At 44.8% G+C, this 24,612-nt stretch overlaps 2 protein-coding genes across 3 annotated transcripts; one reads left to right on the top strand and one right to left on the bottom strand.

Moving 5' to 3' along the window:
- PAK1IP1 (PAK1 interacting protein 1) lies at positions 251–12,367 on the bottom strand. 2 transcript variants are annotated; one of them, XM_005696859.3, is made up of 10 exons: positions 12,175–12,367; positions 9,292–9,457; positions 6,711–6,831; positions 6,564–6,638; positions 5,920–5,972; positions 5,072–5,217; positions 4,868–4,965; positions 2,574–2,673; positions 1,717–1,840; positions 251–1,579 (listed from the first exon to the last, which is right to left on the bottom strand). In XM_005696859.3, the coding sequence occupies exons 1-10, from the start codon at positions 12,256–12,258 to the stop codon at positions 1,380–1,382; spliced, it is 1,167 nt and encodes a 388-aa protein (XP_005696916.2). In that variant the 5' UTR covers positions 12,259–12,367; the 3' UTR covers positions 251–1,379. The 2 variants fall into 2 exon arrangements, with proteins under 2 accessions (XP_005696916.2, XP_005696917.2); XM_005696860.3 differs by having other exon boundaries at positions 9,292–9,454; positions 12,175–12,364.
- C23H6orf52 (chromosome 23 C6orf52 homolog) lies at positions 18,579–22,621 on the top strand. The gene is made up of 4 exons (XM_018038502.1): positions 18,579–18,763; positions 20,527–20,716; positions 21,682–21,727; positions 22,326–22,621. The coding sequence occupies exons 1-4, from the start codon at positions 18,579–18,581 to the stop codon at positions 22,481–22,483; spliced, it is 579 nt and encodes a 192-aa protein (XP_017893991.1). The 3' UTR covers positions 22,484–22,621.

Raw genomic sequence — 24,612 nt, 5'->3', positions numbered from 1 at the left:
CTGATGCTAAAGCTGAAACTCCAGTACTTTGGCCACCTGATATGAAGAGCTGACTCATTGGAAAAGACCCTGATGCTGGGAAAGATAGAGGGCAGGAGGAGACGGGGACGACAGAGGATGAGATGGTTGGATGGCATCACCAACTCAATGGACATGGGTTTGGGTGGACTCCGGGAGTTGGTGATGGACAGGGAGGCCTGGCATGCTGAGGTTCATGGGGTCACAAAGAAGTCGGACACAACTGAGCAACTGAACTGAAACCACAGAGATTTAATTACCTACAGTCCTAGGCCCTGTTAGAGCTGTTTTTTGAAATAAGATACAAATAAGTAAGACATACTTTTAAGACTACTTTTGTTAGAAGATTAACTAAAGCCTACAGCCATACCATCCTGAAAGCGCCCGATCTCATCTGATGATGGAAGCTAAGCAGGGTCGGGCCTGGTTAGTACTTGGATGGGAGATTAGCCAAGTGTTTTGTTTTGTTTTTCTGATGGGCTGAAACAAATTTAAAATAAAGGAAATGTCATTTTCCTGTCTTAATATTTCCTTGTCATCGACTGGAAATAGAACAGTTTAATCAAGTTTAGCAGCCTCTCTTTAACTTTCTGTTCGGAGCCCTAAACTTCAGCATATGCATTATAGATACGTATTTTATCTATCTGCAGCTTTTAAGCTTGTCTTATCATACTTCCTGGTATGAATATCTTTTTATACCATTTGTTATCAAAATGAACAAAATCCTCATTAAAATTACTAGAACCACTTGAAGATGCCAAAGTAATGCAGGTTTTTCATTCTTCCCTCACTTAAACAGAAAATCTGAAAAATAACTCCTTTATCCACTTTGGTAAGAAATGTGTTCAGGATTTTATATTAAGCCACAGTATTTTGAGAAAGATCTTTACTTGCTTTACACAGCAGTAAAAATTCTACATTACAGGTCACATGTGTGTGGGCTCAGTCATTATGTCACGTCCAACTCTTTTGTGAGCCCTCTGGACTGTAGTCCACCAGGCTCCTCTGCCCATGGGATTTCCCAGGCAAGAATACTGGAGTGAATTGCCATTTCATTCGCCAGAGGATCTTCCCGACCCAGGGATCAAACCTCTGTCTCCTGCACTGGCAGACAGATTCTTTACCACTGAGCCACCTGGAAAGCCCCTATTACACATTAACATACTATATATCACCATGATATATAATTAATATTGCCTTTCAAAAAATTTTACCACAGTTTTTTAAAAAAACCTGAAAGTGATTTTTAAGCTGTATGTTTTCTTCAAAAGAAGAAATTCCAAGCTTTTACTTAGGGGAAAAAAAAAAAGTGTATTTGAAAAAAATTCCTTCTAGGAAAAATCTGGGATTCACGGCATCATTCATATTTTCTTCTTTTTTCTCTTTTTTTCCGACATTTCCACTGTTTTTCTCTTCTTGGCTGACGCCAGGCTGTTTCCGCTTGTTGGCTTATTACTGTCACCAGTTAAACATTTCTCTGCGTCTGGTTTTGGCTGTTTTTCTTCCTCCTGGACTGCATGAGCAGATTCCTCTTTGTTGTGTCCGGACTGTTCTTTACTTACTAAAACATAAGAGACAGTGTGTTTAAAGGCTGTTTTTCCCTCAAAAGTAAAATAAGTTGACAATAAAATGAAGTTATCTAGCACTGCTCCACCTCAAGAGATAGCTTAAATTTTTTAAAAGATCAGTTTCACTTACCAGGAGCAGGCTCAGCGGCAGCAGGTGGGCTTTCTTTTGTGTCTGTCCTTCTGTCCAGCCACACCCCAAGACACGTCAGCCTGGCGTTCGTGTTTATTTCACACAATAGAGACGGGGAAACTTTCTATAATGTGAGAAAGAAAATGTGAGATAACATAAAGGAATTTTAAATAATTTTGTTTCCATAATCAAGTTACCTTAATTAAAAACTTACACAGCATTTTCTTGAGTATAAAAGGAATGTTGTTTAGAAAATACTTGTGACTTTGACTAGTGATTGGTTTGATGATGTCCACCAATTTCTAAGAAGCACTTCACTAAGGAAAGGTGCTGTTCGATCTTGTTCAGTTCCAGGTTTTAACAAAGAACCTTGCACAAACTAGGTACTCAACAAACCACACTCAGAGACTGTTTTATAAGAGAATAAACCAAGACTCTGTAAGAGGGAGACTACCAGAGAATCTGAATGTGTAATTATCCGGTTCAAAACTATTGTTAATTCTACAATTGATAGAAAGTTCCCCATTATTTTTCTAGCAACAGCAGGATTTTTATCTAACAGAAGGTTATAGAGAAGATCACTGATACACAGAAGAGAAAAATATGCTGTTTCTCTGACTGAATGAGCAGGCGTTCTGGGATCCAGCCAGTTCAGACTCACCAATACCAACCCCCGGGGCAGCACTACGGAACCCTAATTTTAAAACCATGAATATCAATCATGCCTTGAAGAAATGTTAAACATGTAAAAGATCTGTGCCCAATGAACCTTTAAGAAAATCCACCTCACTTAACTCAAAGTCATACTGACAGTAAGATCTGCACTTGGTTTATTGATATTGTGTTGAGACACTGACCTTGTCCTGCTTAAGCTTCCACATTTTGATGAAACCATCGCTCGATGCTGTAACAAGAACATGATGCTCTGGAGTTTCAAAACTGAACATGTCTTTTACCCTAGGACAAAAGCAGTGACACCGTAAAAGAGCCTTTCCTACAGACAGTATGATGCTGCTAGAAAACTTCAGGCACAGTCTCTCGACTTTTCCAGGCTTCAGGTGTTTCCAAATTGCTCAACAAACAGTGCCAAAAGTTTAACATACCTCACAATCCCATGACTTGGTTGAGTCATTTTCAGGGTCTAAATTCCAAGACAGAATTGACTGTCAACCATACCTTAAGAAGGACTTGAAAAGACTATAAATAATCAGATTATCAGGAATAAAAAGAATTATCAGGAATTAAAGGAAATAAAGATATTCAAACCCCCTCCACCTCAGGAAACTATATTGAGAGAAAGACAGAGGTGACTAAGGCCTCCTCCCCTTTTCCTCAGGGCCTACCACCCACCTTCTGAGATACTATCATTTTCCTTCTGGATTATGGAGTAAACTAACTGGCCTCTGGGCTTCCATTTTTGCCCCCTAACAACTTTTTAAAAAATCAAACTATGTTATTCCCAGGTTTAAAATTCTACAGAGGTAGGTTCGGTTTCAAAACACCACAAGAGGGAGGAAGTGGCTGGGACATAGAAAACCCAACCCCTGCAAAGGCACTCAAACTCCTTCCCACAACACGCCGGGCCCAGCACCGTCGGGCTCCCTCTGACCCAGTGACAGTCTTCTATCTGTTCCTAAAATACACCAAGCTCTTTTATCCCTCTGGGCCACTGTGCCTGCAATTCTCTCCCTTTTAGAAATAGCTCCTTTATCCCGAAGGTCTCACTCCCCCTTCCCTGATCATCCCATCCAAATAAGTTACCTGTGCCATTCCCAAGTCGTAATATCTATTTCCTTCCTATTAGGATTACCTGAGTTCTTGTTTATCCTATTTGTTGCCCCCCAGTAAGATAAGAGCCAGGAGAGTGCAAGCTCCTGCTGCAGTTTTTCATTATGGCTGCTCAGCGAATACTTGTTAAACGAACAACCAAATATCTATGAAGAGCTATACGGCCTTGAAGAATAGGCTCCCTTCCCCAAAACTAGGCAGGTAGAAACGAGGGCCTGTCTAGTGAGTGCAGTATTGTATTTGTAAAGAGAGATTTCTTAAAGCTAAACTATGATATAGAAAATGAAAACTAAGAGCTGTTTGGGACTTCCTTGGTGATCCCGTGGCTAAGGCTCCACGCTCCCAATGCTGCTGCTGCTGCTAAGTCACTTCAGTCGTGCCTGACTCTGTGCGACCCCATAGACAGCAGCCCACCAGGCTCCGCTGTCCCTGGGATTCTCCAGGCAAGAACCCTGGAGTAGGTTGCCATTTCCTTCTCCAATGTATGAAAGTGAAAAGTGAAAGTGAAGTCGCTCAGTCGTGTCTGACTCTTCACAACCCCATGGACTGCAGCCCACCAGGCTCCTCCATCCATGGGATTTTCCAGGCAAGAGTACTGGAGTGGGGTGCCATTGCGTTCTCCGACGCTCCCAATGCAGGGGACCCAGATTCGACCTACATCCCACATGCCACAGTGTGCTGCAACTAAGACTCTGTGCAGCCAAATAAATAAGCATTTTTAAAGAATAAATAAGAGTTGTTTGAAACATAAAAGAATATGCAAATAAAACATATTACATGATCACCATTTTACAAAATTACAGCAGAAAAAGCAGAAGCAGTCAGATAGAACTGGGTTGGTTCCCTTCTCTATCACCTAACAGGGTGGCAACCTTGGTCCGGTTATTAACCATTGACCCTGAGACTCACATCTGCCTTTAGAGACACAGTGAGCAGTAACGGAGATGGACGCAAGACAGAGGTCAACATGTCATTTATTTCTCCTGCAGGAAAAGCAGAGTGTAGGAAGAGGCCAGCGGACAGGCAAACAGAGGGAAAAAAGACAAGAGTGGTTGGGGCAGAGCTAATTTTTTTTCCCCACTCAAGTATGAATTGAGGGTTCCAGGCCGCAAGTGTAATGAAATTATTGAGAAAATAAGTCTGTTGTGCCAATGACTAGTCCTGGTGACGACTTCACCACTTTTGCATCACTATGGCCAAGACAACATTCCCACCATCCTCTTGAAAAAAAAATCAGTTCTGTAGATATGTCTATTTCTGTAGTCATTCACAAAAAAGTCTGCCTTGTGAAGCTACTGCCCTTATAAGACACCCTCCACATATAAGCCCACAGAGATTAGTGTTTAAAAAACAAAAAAAGTACCTGTTTTCATGAGCTTTAAACTCAGAGAGGCATGTTAGGGAATCACAGTCAAAAAACCTTACAACCTCTTCATCTCCAGCCACTGCGAGGACAGATTCCTAACAGAGGGAAAAAAAAAACACACATTAACACCCAAAATGTCATCAACAATTCTGACCATCACCATATACACTCAACTCCCACCACTGACTTCCGATCACTCACTGAAAGAAATGCAACAGAAGACACTCTCCTCGCATTTGTGATGGTGCCACTGACGGACGCAGTGTCGAGCTGATAGACATCTATTCTGTTCAGTATGACAACTACGTACTTCTCTCCTTTTGGCGACCATTCCACTATGTGAGCGTCTGTAAGTTACAAGAACAAAGCTGTTGTATTTCATAGATAAAAAAAGAAACTGACCGGGGGTCATAAAAAAAATAGCAAATATTTACACTGTGCACTTTCACACCCATTATCCCATTAAACCTTCACAGCAAACTTATGATGCATATTTTTATGAGTTAGATTTTCGACAAGGAACTGGTCTGAAGAATAATTAAGGTCATACAGTTCATAGGTGGCAGAGCCATGCCAAAAATCCCAATAGAAAGAGGAGGGAAAAAAAGTGACCTAATGCCTATGCTCTCAGAGAGAGCCACCACCATGTAGGGAAATAACTGTAGGTGTGTGGACACGAGAACTTGTGTGTATACACATTCACAGCCTATCAAATTTTCAAATGTTTTTAAACAAAAACACTCACTTTGGGCTTCCCTGATGGCTCAGTGGTAAAGAATCCACCTGCCAATTCAGGAGACATGGGTTCGATCCCTGATCTGGGAAAATCTCACAAGTCTCAGAGCAACGAAGCCTGTGCACCTCAGTTATCGAGCCCTCATGCCTTACAGCCTACGCTCCACAACAACAGAAGGCCCTGCCGTGAGAAGCCCGCACGCCGCAACAGAAGAGCAGCCTCCAATCGCTGCAACTAGAGAAAAAGCCCTTGCGATGACGAAGATCCAGCACAGCCAAAAATGAAATTAAAAAAAAGTCAAAGAAACACTCACTTTGTTTTATGTTTTTTATGAATGCTGATCTTCCTTCCACGAGATTCCATGTTCTGCAAAACAGGAAGCTCATTTACCACATGATCACTGACTGACCACGTGTAAAGCTAAGTTTAATGAAGACACAAATGAACACTTACTACTTGGCCATTCAGAAGAACTACCTTCTTTCTTACGGCATTGCCCGAAATAAAATTCGCTCTGTTCCCACAGTCCTTTCCTCTGCTGAGTTCACTATATTTTCAAAAGGCTTCACTTCTGAAAATACTTCTTTATATAAGACCCCCTCTACTCCACAGCTGACGACTGCAATGCAGCATGTGTGTTTGAATTTAGAGCTTTTCATTTCCCCCGTTTCCTTATGAAAAGGTTCATAAGCGTTCAGCTTTACCCTCGTGTCTGACAATGGCAGACAGTATAGAAACAGTACCAACACCAACTTCCCTGGTGGCACAGATGGTAAAGAATCTGTGTGCAATGCAGGAGACTTGGGTTGGGAAGATCCTCTGGAGAAGGGAAAGGCCACCCACTCCAGTACTCACTCCAGTACTCCCGCAGGACAGCTACTCCAGGGGGTGGGCTCTTAATTTTGAAGACCAAAGACCACAGCTTAGTAAAGGTGCTCCTGGGCCTTCATGACTCACCTCAGTGTCTTATCTGTACCCACAGACAGGGCCAACTTGCCAGATGGGTGAATGGAAAGGAAGGTCACGTGTCCTCTAAAAGGAAACCGACAGTTAGCCCCCAGCTTGACTGGCACCTGGAAAACACTGAGGGCAGGTGGGACTCACTTGTGAGCTCTGATCGCCTTCAGGCACTCCCATCTCCTCACATCCCAGACACAGATGAGGCCGTCCTCGGCCCCGCTGATCAAGTGCCTGTTGCCATGGAACTTCAGACAAGTGATCGTGCCTGTAGGAAAACCAAGCCCGACAGTCTCTGTTACATGTACTCACATCTACAGCTGTAGTGCCAAGCCAGCCTTTCGTGACTGAATGAGTGTGTGGCTATATTCCAGTAAACCTGCATTTACAGAATCAGGCCATCAGCCCAGATTTGGCCTGCAAACTGCTGACTCCTCTGGCTGCAAAGTCTAAATATTTATTTTTTGTCCTTTTCAGAATAGAGCATGAATCCCTGGGTCAGTGCTGTCTCTGCACAAATCCGGGTCAATTCTTCACATGGCCCTTTATACTGAAAGTCAAAGATCTGTAAGGAATCACTGTGCACACACCCCCTCTAAAAACCAAGAAAAATATGTGGGCCTATGTACTCCTCACAGTGGGAGACTCTAGCCATGTCTACTCACATCTTCCTCCTTCACTGCTGTGAGTTCTTATTTTGGAAATGTTGCTTTCCCACATCTTCTACTACTTCTGCCCACGATTCTACCTGTTACCTGGAAAAGAGCTTATGTACTACCAGCCGTTTGCAAACAGCACTTGTACAAGAAATGAAGGAAACCAAGAATCCTGCTTCATTCATCCCCTATCTAAACTCTTCCCAGGTCAAACCCTTTCTTGAGGTTGAACACCCATGCAGACCAGGTACGGACCAGACTTGTTCAGCTTATGTCTCCAAGCACAGGGGACGGAGAAGCCTTCCTTGTACAAACTGGGACTAGGAGACAGAGGAAAAGGAATGCACACTGAAGTCACCCAAAGCTAAGCTGCTTCCGAAAAGCAAGACACTTGTCAAAGTGGCTAAGGGCTATCTCACAGGGCACTTGAGGACACTGATCACTCCAAATTTCTGCTACAAACAAACAGCAGACTCTCAGCTGGCGAGAACCTCTGAAATAGATGAAAGGTAGTGTAAAAAATGGGGTATTTGTCTTATCTGCCTTTTGTTGAAGAAAATTACTTTCCTTGGGCAAGTTTTTCCAAACTGAGCACCTGAGTAAGAGGCTCTACTGTCCTGAGTTCTTCCTTCCCCTTCCTCTCCTGGAGCACACGTGAACCCCCTCCCTCCCTGCTGCCTGGGAAAACGCAGTGACAACAGCACATGGTGCCCAGCACTAGGGGCTTCCCCGGTGGCTCAGCTGGCAAACAGTCCGCCTGGAGTGTGGGACACCTGGGGTCAATCCCTGGGTTGGGGAGATCCCCTGGAGAAGGGAAAGTTACCCACTCCTGTATTCTGGCCTGGAGAATTCCACGGACTATACAGTCCATGGGGTCGCAGAGAGTTGGACACGACTGGGTGACTTTCACTTTCACTTCACTGGGGAATGAACCACCTGTTGGGTCTGTCTGTCCCTCGATCCTGCTATCCTGCTCGAATTCACCATCAGTGAAACCCCAGCTGTGACCAGGGGATCACTCCTCCTGACCTCCTCTCCAGTCCCTCACATGGCTATCCCCTGGAGCTTTTCCACAGTAAGCCTCCAGCTTTAAGAATCTACCCCTGACCACAACCTCTCACCGTTCCAGCCCTTCCCGGCCTTCCTCCACTCACACTCGCCTGCTTTATGTTCGGAGATCTGCAGATCCTTGATACCCTACTCTCTCTAGGCCAACCTATTCTTTCTCCAAATCCTCTGTTCCCATGTAAATCAATCCTTCTCTCGCACACACCAAGTAACTTTCCTTTGTCTACAGAACTGTGTGTAGCCTACTGCAAACAGATGTCCATCGACAGCTTCCAACTCCAGCAGGCAGGCTCTCTGCTGTTTCTCAGAGTCTCTCCCATCCTCACACTGCCAGCACTTTCCTCAGGCCTGCACTGCTCTCTGCCCCCATTCAATCCCGACCTCCTCCACTCGAGGCCCCCTAGGATCTGACCCCACTACCCCTCCAGTCACCGCAACCTCCGTGTCGACCTTCTCAGAACACCGAGCGCCTTACACGTCCCCAGGCACACATGCTCACAAAAGCACAGGCTGCAGCTGCAGGCTCAGGTTCTGGTTTCAGCGTTTGCGGCCGCAGGCAGTCTTGTGACACCTCCGAGCCTAGGCATCCTCTTCTCTGAGCCACAGCTGGCCTCTCTTGGCAGAGCGCTGGGCACCTGGCCTTCCCCCAGGGGCAGCTTCTCCCGTGGCGCTGCCACCGGTGCCCCTCGCACAGCCCGCCCTGCCCTGAGCATCCTTTTCTCCACCTTGCCAGTGTCACTTACCCAACTGACCTCTTCTTATAAAACAGTTCATTTTAATGTCATTTTAAGGAAGCTTTCAGTGGAACTTGCTTCCTCCTTCAGCCCCACTAGACTGAGTAAAGTGCTTCCATTCTGGCCCAATGAATAACGTAAGAATAACTTCTGTATTTCCTAGCACAGAATCTGCTCCTATGAGACACCCACATGAATTGTTCAGCTGAAGTCGAACTGTAAAGTAATAATGCCTCAACACTGTTATCTGAAAGGACACGATTTTCTTACCATTGTGATGCATGAGCGCCCCATGGTCGACTTTCTTTTTCATGTCATAAATGTGAATGGTTTCATCTTTGCTCCCAGTGACTACAAAGCGGCTGTTGACAGCCACCGCTGACAAGGAGGCAGTGTGGGCGTGGTGGGTGAAGTCGGCCACAGGAGCCCATCTCTGCTGAAGGGGAAAGCACACGGTCAGTGAGCGCCACGGTCACAGCACAGCTCCCTACAGAGAGGCAAGCAGCTTCACGATCCATGAAAACCGAATGGATTCCACGAACGGAGAAAAGCCAGGACAGATTCACAGAATAAAGAATTTATTCACTGAATAAAGAAGGGACAGTATGGGAACGGCCAGGCAACACTGAGCACCGTGACTTTAAAAACAATTACGGAGACTAGACTGGGGCTTCCCAAGTGACTCAGCAGTGAAGAATCCACCTGCCAATGCAGGAGATGTGGGTTTAATCCCTGGGTCGGGAAGATCTCCTGGAGGAGTAAATGGCAATCCACTCCAATGTTCTTGCCTTGGAAATCGATGGACAGAGGAGCCTGTCAGGCTACAATCCATGGGGGCACAAAAAGTAAGAAACGACTGAGTGACTGAGCACATTTATGGGCGGAGATTGGGCTACAGGGACTTTAAAATCTCATCCAATCCCTTAACTCCTCTGCAGGTTTACTTATGCGTGAGCTGCCATACCATTCATTCACTCAAATGTCCAAATTTTGATTTGAATTTATTCACTCAAACACTGAACGACTATTACGTGCTTGGCACCATTTGACACAGTGAACGAAATATACAGAGCAGTGAACAAGAGAAGCAAAAACACACATTCCAACGGAGCGTCATTCTGTAGGAGTGACAAGACAGTATGACATCACACAGAGCAGGTATCTATATAACGACAAAACCAATAAAGAAAAATAAATAGCATTTGCATTAATACCAATGCAAGCTCTGGAGAATGACCAATAATGAGGTCTCAAGAACTCTACGCAAGAACTCTCAGATTGAACAAATGTGATTTGCTCAGTGCAAAGAATGACTGCTGAGTACACACACATATCCTGCCCCCCCATTAAAGGAGATGCATCATGAAGTATTAGCAAAACGAATAAACCAAGGAAGAAATAAATTCACCAAACTTGTTTGAATACACTTAGGAAGTGTTATAAATTAATTCCTAAAAACCGATAGTAATAGTCCTTCTGTCAATCAGGACAGAGCAGTCCTCTTTTGAGTAAAGGTGCAACATTCCTGAGGGGCTGCTGTGGCCATAAATCAGAGAATAACCTTTATCTGTACATCTTACAGAAGGAACATTTATCATCGGGGCTACTGCCTGAATAGCTTTAGAGGCAGTACTAGGTTAATAGTTAAGAGCTTTGAGTGAGAGCGGAGGGAGGCTCAAGAGAGAAGGGATATTCATGTGACTATGGCTGACTTGCGGTCTTGTAGGGCAGGATCCAACACAACAATGTACAGCAGTCTTCCTCCAATTAAAAAATAAATTAAAAAAAAAAAAAGAGAGAGAGCTTCAAGCATCGGAGACAGCTTGAAAGGTGAGTCCCAGGTCAGCCAATTATTAGCTCAGTGGCCTTGAACAAGCAGCTTAACCTATCTCAACTTCCCGATTCTCATCTGTAAACGGGGGCCAAGTGCATCTGCCTCAGAGGGTTGCTGTGAGGATGACTACGAGTCTGAAACATGGAAAGCACCGTTATTACGAACAATAACACCATCAGTAGCGTCATCTTCTGAGTATTCAGAACACGTCACCTTTCAACCAGAGTCAGATGAATAACCAGAGTACACAACAAAATAAACAAAAGCCATTTAACTAAGTTACATACTTCCAATTTTCTGGTTAATTCAAAACTGACACCACAACATTTTCATAAAGAAGTATTCAATAATTTCTAGGAAATTACCTAAGGAATTCCTTTAGAGGGAAAACACAGTACTGGGCTAAAAATTAGATCTTGTTTCTAATAAGAAATTTCTGAGTATTTCCTAACTACCTGAGTACTCCCAATTTACTTAACTTTTATATTCCTATACGTAGTAAAATACTTAACATTTTTGGTGTTGTTAAATCGCGTCAGACTCTTTGTAACCCCATTATCTGTAACAGGACAAGCTCCACGGGGCTCTGTAGGCAAGAATACTGGAGTGGGTGGCCATTTCCTTCTCCAGCGGATCTTCCTGCACAAGAGACTGAACTCTCTTCCCCTGCACTGGCAGGCGGATTCTCTATCACTGAGCCACCAGAGAAGCCCAGAATACTTATCACACTTTGTTGTAACCTCTTCTCTCTGTTATTTGCCTTCCTCATCATCTCCCCACGTGGTTAAGCTTTCCAATGCAGAATCCATACCTATGGCTTCTTCGCACCTTCACTGCAAGTAATGGTCCCCACTGGAAGGGCCCAATAATTAACTGGTGTCGTTTTACCAACGAAGCGTTTACCTGAATCCAGCGCGAATAGTTTGCTAAAATTCCAGGACAAAAACTCAGGGAAAGAACGAACTGTTCTTTCAACTTAATGGGAACGACTCTTAAATTCATAATCGACGGCCCACAGGTCCGTTTGCAGAAACTCAAACTTGCTTTGTGCACCGTAGTCAGAATGTTCACTACAAAAGCCACATACCACGTCTTACTAAATGCCTTCTCCATGCTTCAAAAGGCTAAGTACATTCTAAGCATATGTGCTAAGTATATTCTACATGTATACTCTAAGTATACTCTTGATTTCATTCATCGATGAACCCCTAACACAGCAGTGTGTTCCTCTGAGGTGCTGTTTACCTAGGCCGCTGGGAACCAGGCCTGACGCCCCGACGCCCAACCACCCGCGGGTCCCTGCGCGCGCGGGCTCTCACCTCGCGGTGGCCGTCCGCCTCGGGCTCAGGGTGTACAGCGAATCCAAAAAGGACCTGCTCGTAGCATCCAGCAACCACCTCCATCCAGCGGCGCACGCGTCTCCTCCTCGGCGAACCTGGCGCGGCGCAGAGCAGAAGTGACGAAAGCGGATGCGACGGAAAGGAGGGTCCTTCCCGGGTCGGCGCTCAAGTTACGTCAGGCCCTTGGGGCTGCCTTTTAGATGCCTGCATCCATGGTTGTGGGGGGAGGTGGGACGGATGGTTTCCGGCAGATCAGGAGGAATTTCTAGACTATCAGGCGGAATTTCCAAGGAGGGAATAAGGAAGGACACCCCTTGAAGAGGCTGCTCATTTCAAGGAGGAAAAAACCTGGGGGCCAGCAAGCATTTTCCAGGGAGCCTTGTGCTAGGCGCTTCTGAGGCGAGTGGGCGGGACAGCCTCTGCGGAGGCCCCCGTTTCCGGGGCGTCTACGGAAGGGGCGGACACTTCCGGTCAGGGCGGGAGTCGGAGAGCGGGGAGGGCGCAGCTGCGCTGTGTGTGTCTGTGGATCCCGGGCCGTGATGACGGGTAGAGAGTACGTCTCCTAGTTGTGCTGGAAGCCGTTTCTCGTGCTCATTCTCTGTAACCGGGCGAAGAGGGTTGACCTTTAGGGTTCTCCTTGATCGGAGCGGTCTGGTTCTCGAGCTCTCGCCCGGGCCGCATAATCTCGCCCAGCACCTTTCCTTCCTTCCTTCTTGGTTATGGCTTGACGAACCCTTAAGGACTCGTCGGCCAACGTTATGGCACATTCCGGAGAATGACAAAGACCCTTTACTCTAGGGGAGTAAAGACAGTACTTGGAAGATGACGGGTCTAGTCATCCTTGGTGAGTTTCCAGAAGGGAATCTCATTTAATTTGTTTTCACCACCTTTCCCGAGTTAGCCGCAAAGTCAAACAGTAATAAAAGCCAGTATGAGTCTCTCAGTCGTGTCCGACTCTGTCCCGTCTCCTGTGTCCATGGGATTCTCCAGGCAAGAATACTGCAGTGGGTAACCTTTCCCTACTCCAGGGAATCTTCCCGACCCAGGGGTCTAACCCAGGTCTCCCGCAATGCAGGCGGATTCTTTACCAGCCGAGCCACAAAGGAAGCCCCAGAATACTGCAGTGGGTAGCCTTTCCCTACTCCAGTGGATCTTCCCGACCCAGGGATCGAACCCGGGTCTCACGCCTTGCAGGCAGATTCTTTACTGTCTTGAACCGCAATGAAAGCAAAGATAGTCCTGGTTGAGATGTGAGATTTTCGTGAGATACAAAGATTCAGAGATGTGTCAGAAAGGACAGCTTCCTACAGACTTCCAACAGAGTAAATATCGGAGCGTAAAATGAGTCTCCTAAGCTCCCTACCGGTGAATATGACTATGGGAGGTTGAAACATACATCGCTGTCGACTTCTCACCCCACCCGCTTTTAGATTGTAGTACAGGCCTATAGCGCTTAGGCGCTTGTCTCTGAGGACGTTTGTTCACCGATGTTCTGAATTGTCAGTACGTGTTTAACTCAGATTTGTTTTAATCAATGCTGGTTTGGGTCTTGTACAAATGAGGTCATTTTGGTTGTCATTTCAGCACAAGGAAAGCCTTCACGCTTTGGCGGCTGTACATGTTGGGACTCCTCAGGCGCTGAAATACTGAAGTCCAGCTCATTCTCAGTCGCTTGAAAACTGTGTTCACTGTTGGACAGTACAGGCACAGGTGAGAAAGATTGCAGGTTCATTTCCAGACCCTCCAAATAACGTGTCACACACAATCTTTTCTTCCCCAGTGTTAGGTTTATATTAGACTGCACTCTATTGTAGTGTGCAATCCCATTAAGTCTTGGGCTTCCCTGGTAGCTCGGTTGGTAAAGAATCCACCTGCAGTGCGGGAGAACCAGGTTCGATACCTGGGTTGGGAAAATCCTCTAGAGAAGGGAAAGGCCACCCACTCCAGTATTCTGACCTGGAGAATTACGTGGACAGTCCATGGGGTCTCAAAAAGTTGGACATGACTGAGCCACTTTTACTTTCACCATTATGTCTAAGAAAGGCATAGTCTTTAATTGAAAAATACTTTATTGCTAAAAAGTCCTAACTATCATTTGAGGCTTCAGCAATTCTTAGTAGTAACATCAGAGATCACTGATCACCATACAAAACAGACTAATAATGATAAACTTTGAAATATTCTAAGAATTACCAAAATATGACAGAGGGATGCAAAGGAATCCAGTGCTGTTGGGAAAATGGTGCTGATAGACTTGCTTCATGCAGGGTTGCCATAAACTTTGATTTGTGTTTTAAAAAAAGGCTGGATCTATAAAGGACAATAAATTGAAGTACAAAAAAAAGGAGATACAGCTGTAATTCCTTCACTTTGCTAGTTATGTTATTATGTCACAAGTTGTTTTACTTTTTAAATTCTTTTCTTGTATCTTGCTTGTTCTTCTGGTGGCTTTTCTATCAAAGAACCACTAAATCAGAGGAGTGTGAGTTGCTGTAGGGGTGTCCTCTGGGCATGGGACGAAGTAAGGAGGACATTTCTTGAAGTCTAATTTTCCTTTTAAGTATATGACTCTTTGCCTATCTTTATTTAGGGGGAAGTGGTAGTCTCTCATGCAAAAAGAAAAGAAACACTGAATAAAATTGTTTCAAAATCGTGTGCTCATATATGTATTTTGTTGCTTCAGAAACCCCCCGCCCTGGTGCCCCACCTCATTACCCCAGTGAAATTTCAAATGCTGTTTGTAAAGAATTAGCATTCATTTGAAATTTTTAACATATCATGATAACAGGGTAATTATAGTCAGCATTTATTACTGTGCTTGTCAATTACAATCTGGTACATGAATTGTCACACTTTACCTGCTTAAGTATCTGTCACATTTTATTTTTAATTAAGTTTTATTGGAGTGAAGTACAGTAAAGTCACATTTTAGAGAAGAGCCTTGTGGCTTAAGAGTCTTTTGCTGCAACCAGGAGACGTTTAGAATAGCGTGAAAACCGCAGTGCACGCGACATAAGCATAAAATGGTTTTTCCTCCTCTTATTTTTTTAATTGTAAAAAGTTAGTGGAGCCAGGCATAGAGCTTAGAAGACTATAAAGCTTCTGGTCCTGGGGCTCCTAATGTGGGAGAATTGATGGGTAAGTTTTGGGGCTTGTCAGTGCCCTGAAATTATACACAGAATTGTATGTGTACGTTTATGGAAGACAGCATTCATAGGATTTCATCACATTTTCAAAAAGATTAATGCCTCTAACGCTGGTCTGAGGATATAAATGGAGAAGTAGGTCCAAAACGCTCTCAAAACCACACAGCTTGGTAGCAGTAGACTCTGGTGTTGCTGCTGCTTTTCTCTTCTCCTTGGGCTCCAGTGTTGTCTCTTAATGAAGAAAAGTGGTGTTTCTCTGCCTAAAAAAACACACACAATGCAATATACATCTGCTCAAATGGATTCAAACAGCATACTTCCTGCCAAGCCTCCTGTTCTCTTTCCAAACAGAGGGTGGAAAAAGCCATTCAGTCTCATTCTCAGAAAACTGCAGTTGCCAAGAAACCACCAACCCTTCCACAATAGGGCTTAACTCTAAAGTACAACCGGGTTTCTAGTTTTGCATTTATATTTTTGATAGAAAAGCTTTTTGCACTTGAGCCAGGCATTGATTTATTCATTCATTTAACCAGTGTTAAGTAAGCACTTGGCTTTGTTTGGTTTGCTAAAGAAAAAAAGCCAGTCTTCGTTTTGCAGGGTGGGTAAGGGTGGTTAGAAGGTCAATATACCGAGCTAAAAGCAGGATACAGTGGAGATAAATTGGCCTTGTTAGAAATCTCATGTGTGTCTAATGTTGCTGCTCTGTTACCCTCCTTTCACAGTGTCATAGGTAGCAAGTCTGTTAAATTTGAGGACTGCAGAGATTGTGCGTGCTTGTATTCTCAGAGGACTTTGATCTCTGCATGTAGAGCTCGGAGACAGAGAAAGTGGGCTACTTTCCCTAGACCCAGACCTGAAAGAAATTTGTTTCACCTGCTTCATGAGAATAATCCAGGTGAACTATGGGAGGTTTGCATTTGAAACTGTTAGAGATCAAAGCAATATTTGTGAACTCTTCCTTGTCACCATCATCTAAAATTCTGCCTGAATGTCCATCTTCATCTCTGGAGTCTTGCTCATAGCATCTGGCCCCTGCCATCTTCCTGGGTGGATGCAACATGCCTTATAGACTTCCTCGCAAATCCCAGCCTTCTTACCACCATATCACGAAGGGTCAGCTCCCTCATTCCTTTCCCACTACAGCTCCATCTCTCACTCATAGCCAAAATTCTCATTGTCTTTTTTAAAAAGTCCAAAATAAGGAAAAAAGATCATGCTTTTCTGAAAGAATCTTAACTGATAACATGAAATTTTACTTCTAAGCTGCTACAATATTTAAGAATTTTTTTTTCTAAAAAAGACAATAAACTGAATACAGCAAAAAAAAAAAAAAAAAAAAAAAGAAGAAGCAGGCTCACAGATAACAGAACAAACCAGTGCTACCAGTGTGTGTTGGGTGGGGTCTGGGGGCAGGGGAGGTACAAACTGTTGGGTATAAGACTGGCTCAAGGATGTATTGTACAACATGGAATATAGCTGTAATAGCTGTTAATGGAAAATAACCTTCAAAATGGTATAAAAAATTTTAGGGAATTATTATTTTTTAATGTTTTTCAATTTTCCACTCCGTGCTGCCAATTGTAGTTAACTATGCCCATTGCTGCTCCTCTGCTCTGCCCAGCTGTATCTGAATCTTTGCAGCCCCGTGGACTGTAGTCCCCCAGGCTCCTCCATCCATGGGATTCTCCAGGCAAGAATACTGGAGTGGGGAGCTGTCAGGAAGCATTTAACAGGAGGCTTCCTGTGTGCTGTTTCGGATCTGTCAGGAATTCTCTGTTCCTTATTAATTCCTGAGTATTCAGGAATTGAGAGGCAAGCCTCTCCTGGGGCTGAGGAATCCAGGCATTTCCTTTGTTAGTTTTTCTATTCGGTGATAAGTGCCCTCTTTCTTAAAGTGATTATTTACAACTCTCTCTCTCTCTCTTTAATATGGATTGTCTGTGTTTTGTAAGTCTGGAATTTTAATCTTTATCTTTGCTGAGAATAACTACAGTATATATGCCCACACCATGTTGATTAAAACACCTTTGCTCCATCAGAGCTTTGGTCCCTGTGTCTTGCTTTCTCTCCCTCTCTCTCTCTCCCTCCGTGTCTCTCTCTCTCTGTCTCTCTCTCTCTCTCAGGCTATTTCTTTGGAGCGCAGAGGCTCTCTGAGTTCACTTTCCTGCCTGGACTTCTAAGACCCCCTCGAGAAGGCGCTCTGTGCCTTCACCCCATCGAGAGGGTGCCTGAGGCCTCCGTGAACAGAGCAAGCCCCATGCCAGGGACTTTATTGGCTTTCTGCGTAAACCGAGGAATATCAGCCTCTTTCTCTTTCTTATCGGTCGACTCCAGGCCACCAGGTTCCGGTCCATTAAAGGACCTCAACAAGAGGCGCCCAGAACAGGAGCTTGGTACACGTATGCAGATTCGGACAAGAGTGACCCCAGGGCCTATTGAGGCCGGTAAGTACTAAGACGGGTAAAGCAGCTGGAAAGCCCCATTACTTTTCTACTTTACTTCATCACTTACTTAAAGTTCAGGGACTTAATGTAACGTATGCTGATTTTTTAGCTAGATTACAAACTGCAATTTCCCATACTGTAATTGGAGAAGAAGCCAAAAGGCAACTAGAGAAATTACTTGCTTATGAAAATGCAAATCAGGAATGTCAAAAAGCTATAGCTCCAATTCGTGAGACGAACTATTACTGATTATTTGAAGGCTTGTCGAAATATAAGATTAGAAACTGAAAAGATGCAAATGCTAGCTGAAACAATGGTTGCTGCCTTAAGAAAGGGAAATGAAGGATGCTTTACATCCGGAAATAACCCTTTAAAAAGGGACTGCCCTAAGAAAGCAGAAAAAAATATATATATAAAAATAAAAAACCTCCAAAAATCTGTCCTCGATGCCATAGAGAAATACATTGGGCTAAAGATTGTAAATCTAAATTTGATATTAAAGGGAAACCTATTCCGAGAAACTCCAAACAGGGGACCCCTCCAGGTCCCCTTCAACAAAAACCTGGGGCAAATTCCAGCTTTTCCCTCAAACCCTCAACATCTGGCAGTGCTGCCATCAATATACCAGCTTTGTTTTTAGATAATATGAAGTTAATGAGCTGTATTTAAATTAAAATTCATGTGAACTGAAACATATTTAATATGTTTATTTAAATATAAATATAATTTAAATATAATTGCTAATCTAATTAAAACATGTCTTAAGTCATCAACATTATATAATACTTTTATTATGCCTAGGTTTAAGGTGAACCGAATTTGTCAACAAAAAGGTAGGGCGCCTGAGGCCTCCACGAACAGAGCAAGCCCTGTGTCGGGGACTATTGGCTTTCTGCGTAAACCTCTTTCTCTCTCCTTTACTTTCTTATCGCTCGACTCCAGACCACCAGGTTCTGGTCCATTAAAGGACCTCAACAGGTAATCATTTCCTTCTCCAGGGGATCTTCCCAACCCAGGGACTGAACCCATATCTTGGGCATTACAGGCAGATTCTTTAGCCCTGAGCCATCATGGAAGCCCCAAGAATTATTTTTAATTTCATGTAATTTACAGCAGTGGCTTAAACAAGAGATTTCCTTAAGACAAAGGCTTTTGGAGGCAGGCTGGTCCAGTGCTGGTACAGGGAGTCTCCAGTCATCAGGAACCCTGACCTGTTTGCTCTTTAAGATCCTGTGAGAAGGGCAGAAAACGACAGCAAAAACACCTTCCAGCTAAGCAGACTCCCTCTGCCCACAAAGCTTTCCTCAACCCCCTTGTGATAGTGCTGCTGCTGCTAAGTCACTATTTACATCTTATTGGCACCCCACTCCAGTACTGTTGCCTGGAAAATCCCATGGATGGAGGAGCCTGGTAGACTGCAGTCCATGGGGCCGCTAGAGTCGGACACAACTGAGTGACTTCACTTTCACTTTTCACTTTCACGTGAAAGAAAGAAATGGCAACCCACTCCAGTGTTCTTGCCTGGAGAATCCCAGGGATGGGGGAGCCTGGTGGGCTGCCGTCTATGGAGTCGCACAGAGTCAGACACGACTGAAGCAACCTTAGCAGCAGCAGCAGCTTGACTTTGGCCACCTGGCCACAAGGCACATTGCTACTTTCAAATAAAATCTAGGTTCTGTTATTAAGGAAGAAAAGGAAACTGGATATTGGGTGGCCCCTAACTGTGTGTGCACAGCTGCTAATCAATAACATCTCCCTTGAACACACAGGGAAATTAAATTACTGGAGTATAAGTTCCACTGTGGCACCGATGCCAGGCACCTGCGTTGTGTGTAGGAGGGGCTCAGTAAATGATGGGTGGATGGTTGAATTCATCATGATGATTATTTTTCACATTACAGGTAAATAGAAACTACAGTAAACATTTGAATGGGGCTTCCCAGGTGGCCCTAGTGGTAAAGGACCCACCTGCCAATGCAGCTTTTCTTTGTCTTTGTCTTTTTCTTAAGTCTTTCTTTGTCTGTCTTAAGCTTTTAATGATTAAAAGTGGCTCCCTTACACACTATTGTGGGGGGGGGGGGTGGCGGCTGGAGACTTCTGTGTGCTTCGCAGTTGCCCACCACACACTCCCTTACTGCCCCACCCTCCCAACCTCCCCTTTCCGACGGCTTCCCGGGGTGTGACAGTTGGGGGAGGAGGCGGGCAGCTCAAAGCCCACCCCACAGTTTGCAGGGGCTCCTCCAGGTGACTCCAATACACTCCTGCCCGTCTGCACCCACTCCTTAACCCACCTGAAAGTTAAAGAATTAATTACCTGGCAGGAATGATCACTGCAGGTATTTCTGAGGCAGCTGGAAGTGCTGTTTGTGGGCTTGAGAGGGTTTAGACCAAGGGCTGGGATTTTTGATGCGGGGGTTAAAACTGTGGATTCCCAGTCATTTTATCAAGGGTCTGGATAAATGGCTGGACAGGAGAGTTTTGCAGGTTTGGGCTCAACTCAACAGGATACTTATTACTGGTATTGGCAAAGGTGCGCCGATTTTTCCTGTTCCGAATGAAAAGGCTGATAGTGTTCTGTTTTGTAACACAGTTTGGCAATTGACAAACTACTCCTTTGAAGATAGGTGTTCTTAGTGAAAGCGGACACCCTCCTCACTTAGAGAAAGAAGGATTGAGTCCCGGGGCTTTGAGCGATTCTGCCTTGGCTGTTGATGTCCTACCCTTCTCCCTGCTGCTCTTAGAGTGAAGCCAGACTTCCCGTCCTGCCAGCCTCACCCCTTCGGCATCCGGTACGGCAGCCAGTACGAGCAACAGCAGGGTGGTTACCCTCCTGGCTACAGCTCTGGCCGCGGGGCAGGTGGAAATGGACCCAACCTTTATTCTGCATATGAGACCTCTGGACACCCCGCTGAGACTTCGCTTCTGCCCAAGGTATCTCTCCCTGGCATAGATACTGTGTTGGGCGCGTGTCCGGTATGGGGACGTCTCTTTCCTCTCTCCATGCCCTCGAGAAATCCCCTCGAATTTCCCTCAGCCTTGGACTCTGCACCCTAATATGTGTGTGTGCTGTGCTTAGTCGTGTCCGACTCTTTCTGGACCCCATGGACTGTAGCCCGCCAGGCTCCTCTGTCCGTGGGATTCTCCGGGCGAGAACACTGGAGTGGGATGTCATTCCTGTCTCCAGGGATCTTCCCGCCCCAGGGATCGAACCCAGGTGTCCTGCATAGTGAGCAGATGCTGCACTGCTGAGCCACCGGTGCCTGTAGAGAGGAATGGTAATGACCTGCGCTGCCCCTGGAGAGCCCACGGAGTCTGGAGTAACTAGCCAAGATCTGTTTGGGGGCTGCTTCTGGAATTTACGTCTTTCCTTACCTGAGAAGATGATGGATTGGTTTGCTTTTCTGTAGCCTCTGCGTTTCCTCAGCAGGTGCCGTCTGGTCCTTAGCTGAGCCGCGGGGTTGGGATGGGATTGGAAGGCCACGAGGGCTATGTGCCCATGGAGACTGCAGATTGTCACCTGGAAAGAAGGGCAGAGCTCCAGGTGCAGGTTTGGGTGCAGGGATTGTGGAGTCTGATGTCAGGGTCCCTGCGGTCTGGTTCCTTCTCCCTAGACCCCAGGGGGCCACTTAGATCCCTGAAACTTCAGAGAAGGCAGGCGCCTTTGACCAGTGCTCCTCCCGTGTGAGTTTTCTTCTATGGGCTCAGCTCACCTGTTGCATAATTGTAGTATTTTGTCATTTAAAGGCTCTTTTAATCAAAATTGAAAATAAAATTTGATCAAAAGGGATTTTAGTGTTGTAGATATTGTTTTTGAGAGCTAAATTCTTCCAGGAAAGTGTCAATAGCAACCCTTTAAGTAAAAAAAAAATTTTTAAACATACTGATTTTCATTGTAGGAAGCCACATCTCTAGCTGAAAACCAAGATGAAGATTCACTAGAAGGTAACAGAAGCCTTATGTTTAGTTGAAAACAAAACTAACCCTTTTTCCTGGTCCCTCATTCACTGAGCTGGCTGTAAACGAAGAGATCCTACCAGAAAGTTCCAATGTAGGTCTCCCTCCCTTGGTTTCTGAATTAATTATTATAAACCATTTCTTCATTTCTATCAGTCTGCTAACTGAACAGATAAAGCAGCATGTTGATTTGTCAGAGCCCTGTCTTAAGGATCTGGTCCTGGCTTGTCCTTGGGGTCACATTCACCCAGGTCTTCAAGCTAGAAACTCTGGACTCGCCTCCCACCCTTCCTCTCTCTTCTGCTCCAAGTTGAATGCGTTTCCGAGTACTGTCCCTTTGTCTCCAAATTATCTCTTAATTCTGCCCTTTTTCTCCATTTCTCCCACCATCTACTTATTGAATCCAGTAGCACTGCTCTTGTAGCTTCAGTTTCTATTTTTAAAGTCTTATCGAAATTTAAAAAACTAACACTAAATATCTGCACTATTTCCTGCTGATGTTTTTTAAAAGCTCTAGTTTTAAGCCATTTCTAATGTGTCCTGTGAAACTCTATTTTTCTCCTGTATGTATTATTGGCTTCTGCAGATCCAAATCTCCACTTGAATATTGAGGAACTCAACAAAGAGTTTATGGTGAAAAGTGAAGAGCTCTACCAGTCTCTCATGAATTGCCACTGGCAGCCTCTTGATACTGTGCACTCAGAAATCCCAGACAAGAACCCCCAAGAGCAAGATGCTCATTAAGCTCCCCAACTATCATATTCATTGTGTCTTGTTTTGTTTTTGTTTAAAAAAAAGTTCTCGCAGGATGGCACTGGATTGTGTATATACATACAGATTCTTGAGAGACTGTAAGGTAAATAAACTTGAGCAGCACGTTCATTTCTGGAAGTGTGTTGTATTATGTGGGTGCCAGCGGAGGTCACATCCAGCTTCTTTGGTGACTCTGGGAAAGAATCCACCTCCCAGTGCAGGAGACTCAAGTTCCATCCCTGGGTCGGGAAGCTCCCCTGGAGAAGGAAATGGCAACCCACTCCAGGATTCTTGGCTGGAGAATCCCGTGGACAGAGCAGCCTGGCAGGCTATAGTCCATGGGGGTCACAAAAGTGTTGGACAAGAGTTAGCAACTAAACTAACAACAAAGAAGAGAGGCCACAAAACTATCAAGTTAGACCAGGCTGCACTGTAAGACACTTGAAAATATGTGTCCTAAAACAACATTGTAAATCAACTATATAAAACTATATGAAAAAAAAGAAGGTAATAGATTTAATATGACATGCGCCTGACCTAAACTGACGGTGGCATTAGCTACTCTGATATATTGAGTGATTTGCTGCTTTCTTCTGTTCACAAACAGTGCAAGCCTTCTTGCCTGCATCTGGTGTAGAAAAAGGTAGATTAGAACCAGAAGTTTGATCTCCATCGCCAGACCCTCAGGCTCTCTTACGAGAGCACTAGGTGATAGAAGACAGTGGAGGCACTTGCCACAATTGAGTCCTCAACATGGAAGAAGTGTGCTTCATCAAAACAGCCTGTCAGCCTTCTGAGACAGAGCACGTGGGCCCCCAGTGACACCACTGTGCAACTTCAATGCATGGGTTGATAAGCGCTTTCACTCTGGGGGTTTACTCTTGCAAAACACTTCCACCATCATGCCAAGAAACCCACTCAAACCTAAAGATTAGAGGTCGTGTGGAGGGGAACTGAGGTGCCCCAGTAAACAGCCAACCCACAGCCTCACTCACCTGACATCTTGGACTGTCCGCTGAATGTAACCCCGGATTGATCCCAGGAGAGACCAGCAGGGGAGCCCAGCCCCTAGAGTTGATCCTGTTTTACACGCCAGCCAGGAGAAGCCCACGCACATAGGAGCCTGGTGGGCTACAGTCCATGGGGTCACAAAGAGTCGAATATGACTAAGTGCACAGAAAGATAACACTATGATTTGACAATGGAGTGAAAAAGACACAAACACAAATCAGCATGGCAAAAAAAAATTGAATTTCAAGAGTAAATATTTGTTGTCAGAAAAGTGACCACAAATCCATGTTTTTTTGCATATTTATTGTCAAGAAATAGCCAGTTTGTTTCACTTACATCCATCTTGCTGCTGCTGCTGCTAAGTCACCTCAGTTGTGTCCAACTGTGTGACCCCATAGATGGCAGCCCACCAGGCTCCTCTGTCCCTGGGATTCTCCAGGCAAGAATACTGGAGTGGGTTGCCATTTCCTTCTCCATCTTACATATAAATAAAAGGAAAATGTGATTTTAAAAAGGTGTCTAGGGAATTCCCGGACAGTCCAGTAGTTAGGACTCCATGCTTTCACTGCTAGGGCCTGGGTTCAGTCCCTGGTTGGGGAACTAAATCCTACAAGCCTCGTGGTGCAGCCATAAAAAAAAAAAAAAAAAAAAAATTAAAAAAAAAGTCCAGGGGCTTCCTTGGTAGCTCAGTGGTAAAGAACCTGCCTGCCAATGCAGAGACATGGGTTCAATCCCTGGTCCGGGAAGATCCCCTATACTGCAGACCAGCTAAGCCTGTGTGCCCCGACTATTGAGCTTACACTCTAGAGCCTGGGAGCCGCAACTACTGAAGCCTGTGTTCCATAACAAGAGAGGCCACCGCAGTGAGAAGCCACTCACTCCCCAAAACTAGAGAAAAGCGCATGCGGCAAGGGAGACCCAGCACAGTCAAAAAAAAATAAAATTAAATATACATATTATATATATGAAGGAATGAGTGGAAGCTTCCAGCTCAAAAAGATCCTGCATAAACACAGCAATAATTCTTTACCCCCATGTTATATTGGTGGAAGCTTTTCAAATGGCATTTGCCTAGATGACCCCCACCCCTTGGAAAAATTTCTTGATTC

The sequence above is a fragment of the Capra hircus genome, chromosome 23 (assembly GCF_001704415.2).
Source record: "Capra hircus breed San Clemente chromosome 23, ASM170441v1, whole genome shotgun sequence".
NCBI classification, from domain to species: Eukaryota; Metazoa; Chordata; class Mammalia; order Artiodactyla; family Bovidae; genus Capra; species Capra hircus.
This window is presented reverse-complemented; position numbering and strand designations above follow the sequence as displayed.

What these genes read in the sequence shown, in the direction of transcription:
- PAK1IP1 (XM_005696859.3), bottom strand. Translation starts at nt 12,258, where the DNA reads ATGGAGGTGGTTGCTGGATGCTACGAGCAGGTCCTTTTTGGATTCGCT. An exon ending in AAGGCGATCAGAGCTCACAA is followed by an intron (nt 6,639 to 6,710) that starts GTGAGTCCCACC and finishes GTTTCCTTTTAG; the next exon opens with AGGACACGTGACCTTCCTTT. An exon ending in CTTCTGTTGCATTTCTTTCA is followed by an intron (nt 4,966 to 5,071) that starts GTGAGTGATCGG and finishes TCCCTCTGTTAG; the next exon opens with GAATCTGTCCTCGCAGTGGC.
- C23H6orf52 (XM_018038502.1), top strand. Translation starts at nt 18,579, where the DNA reads ATGCCTAGGTTTAAGGTGAACCGAATTTGTCAACAAAAAGGTAGGGCG. An exon ending in AGACTTCGCTTCTGCCCAAG is followed by an intron (nt 20,717 to 21,681) that starts GTATCTCTCCCT and finishes TTTTCATTGTAG; the next exon opens with GAAGCCACATCTCTAGCTGA. An exon ending in AGATGAAGATTCACTAGAAG is followed by an intron (nt 21,728 to 22,325) that starts GTAACAGAAGCC and finishes TGGCTTCTGCAG; the next exon opens with ATCCAAATCTCCACTTGAAT.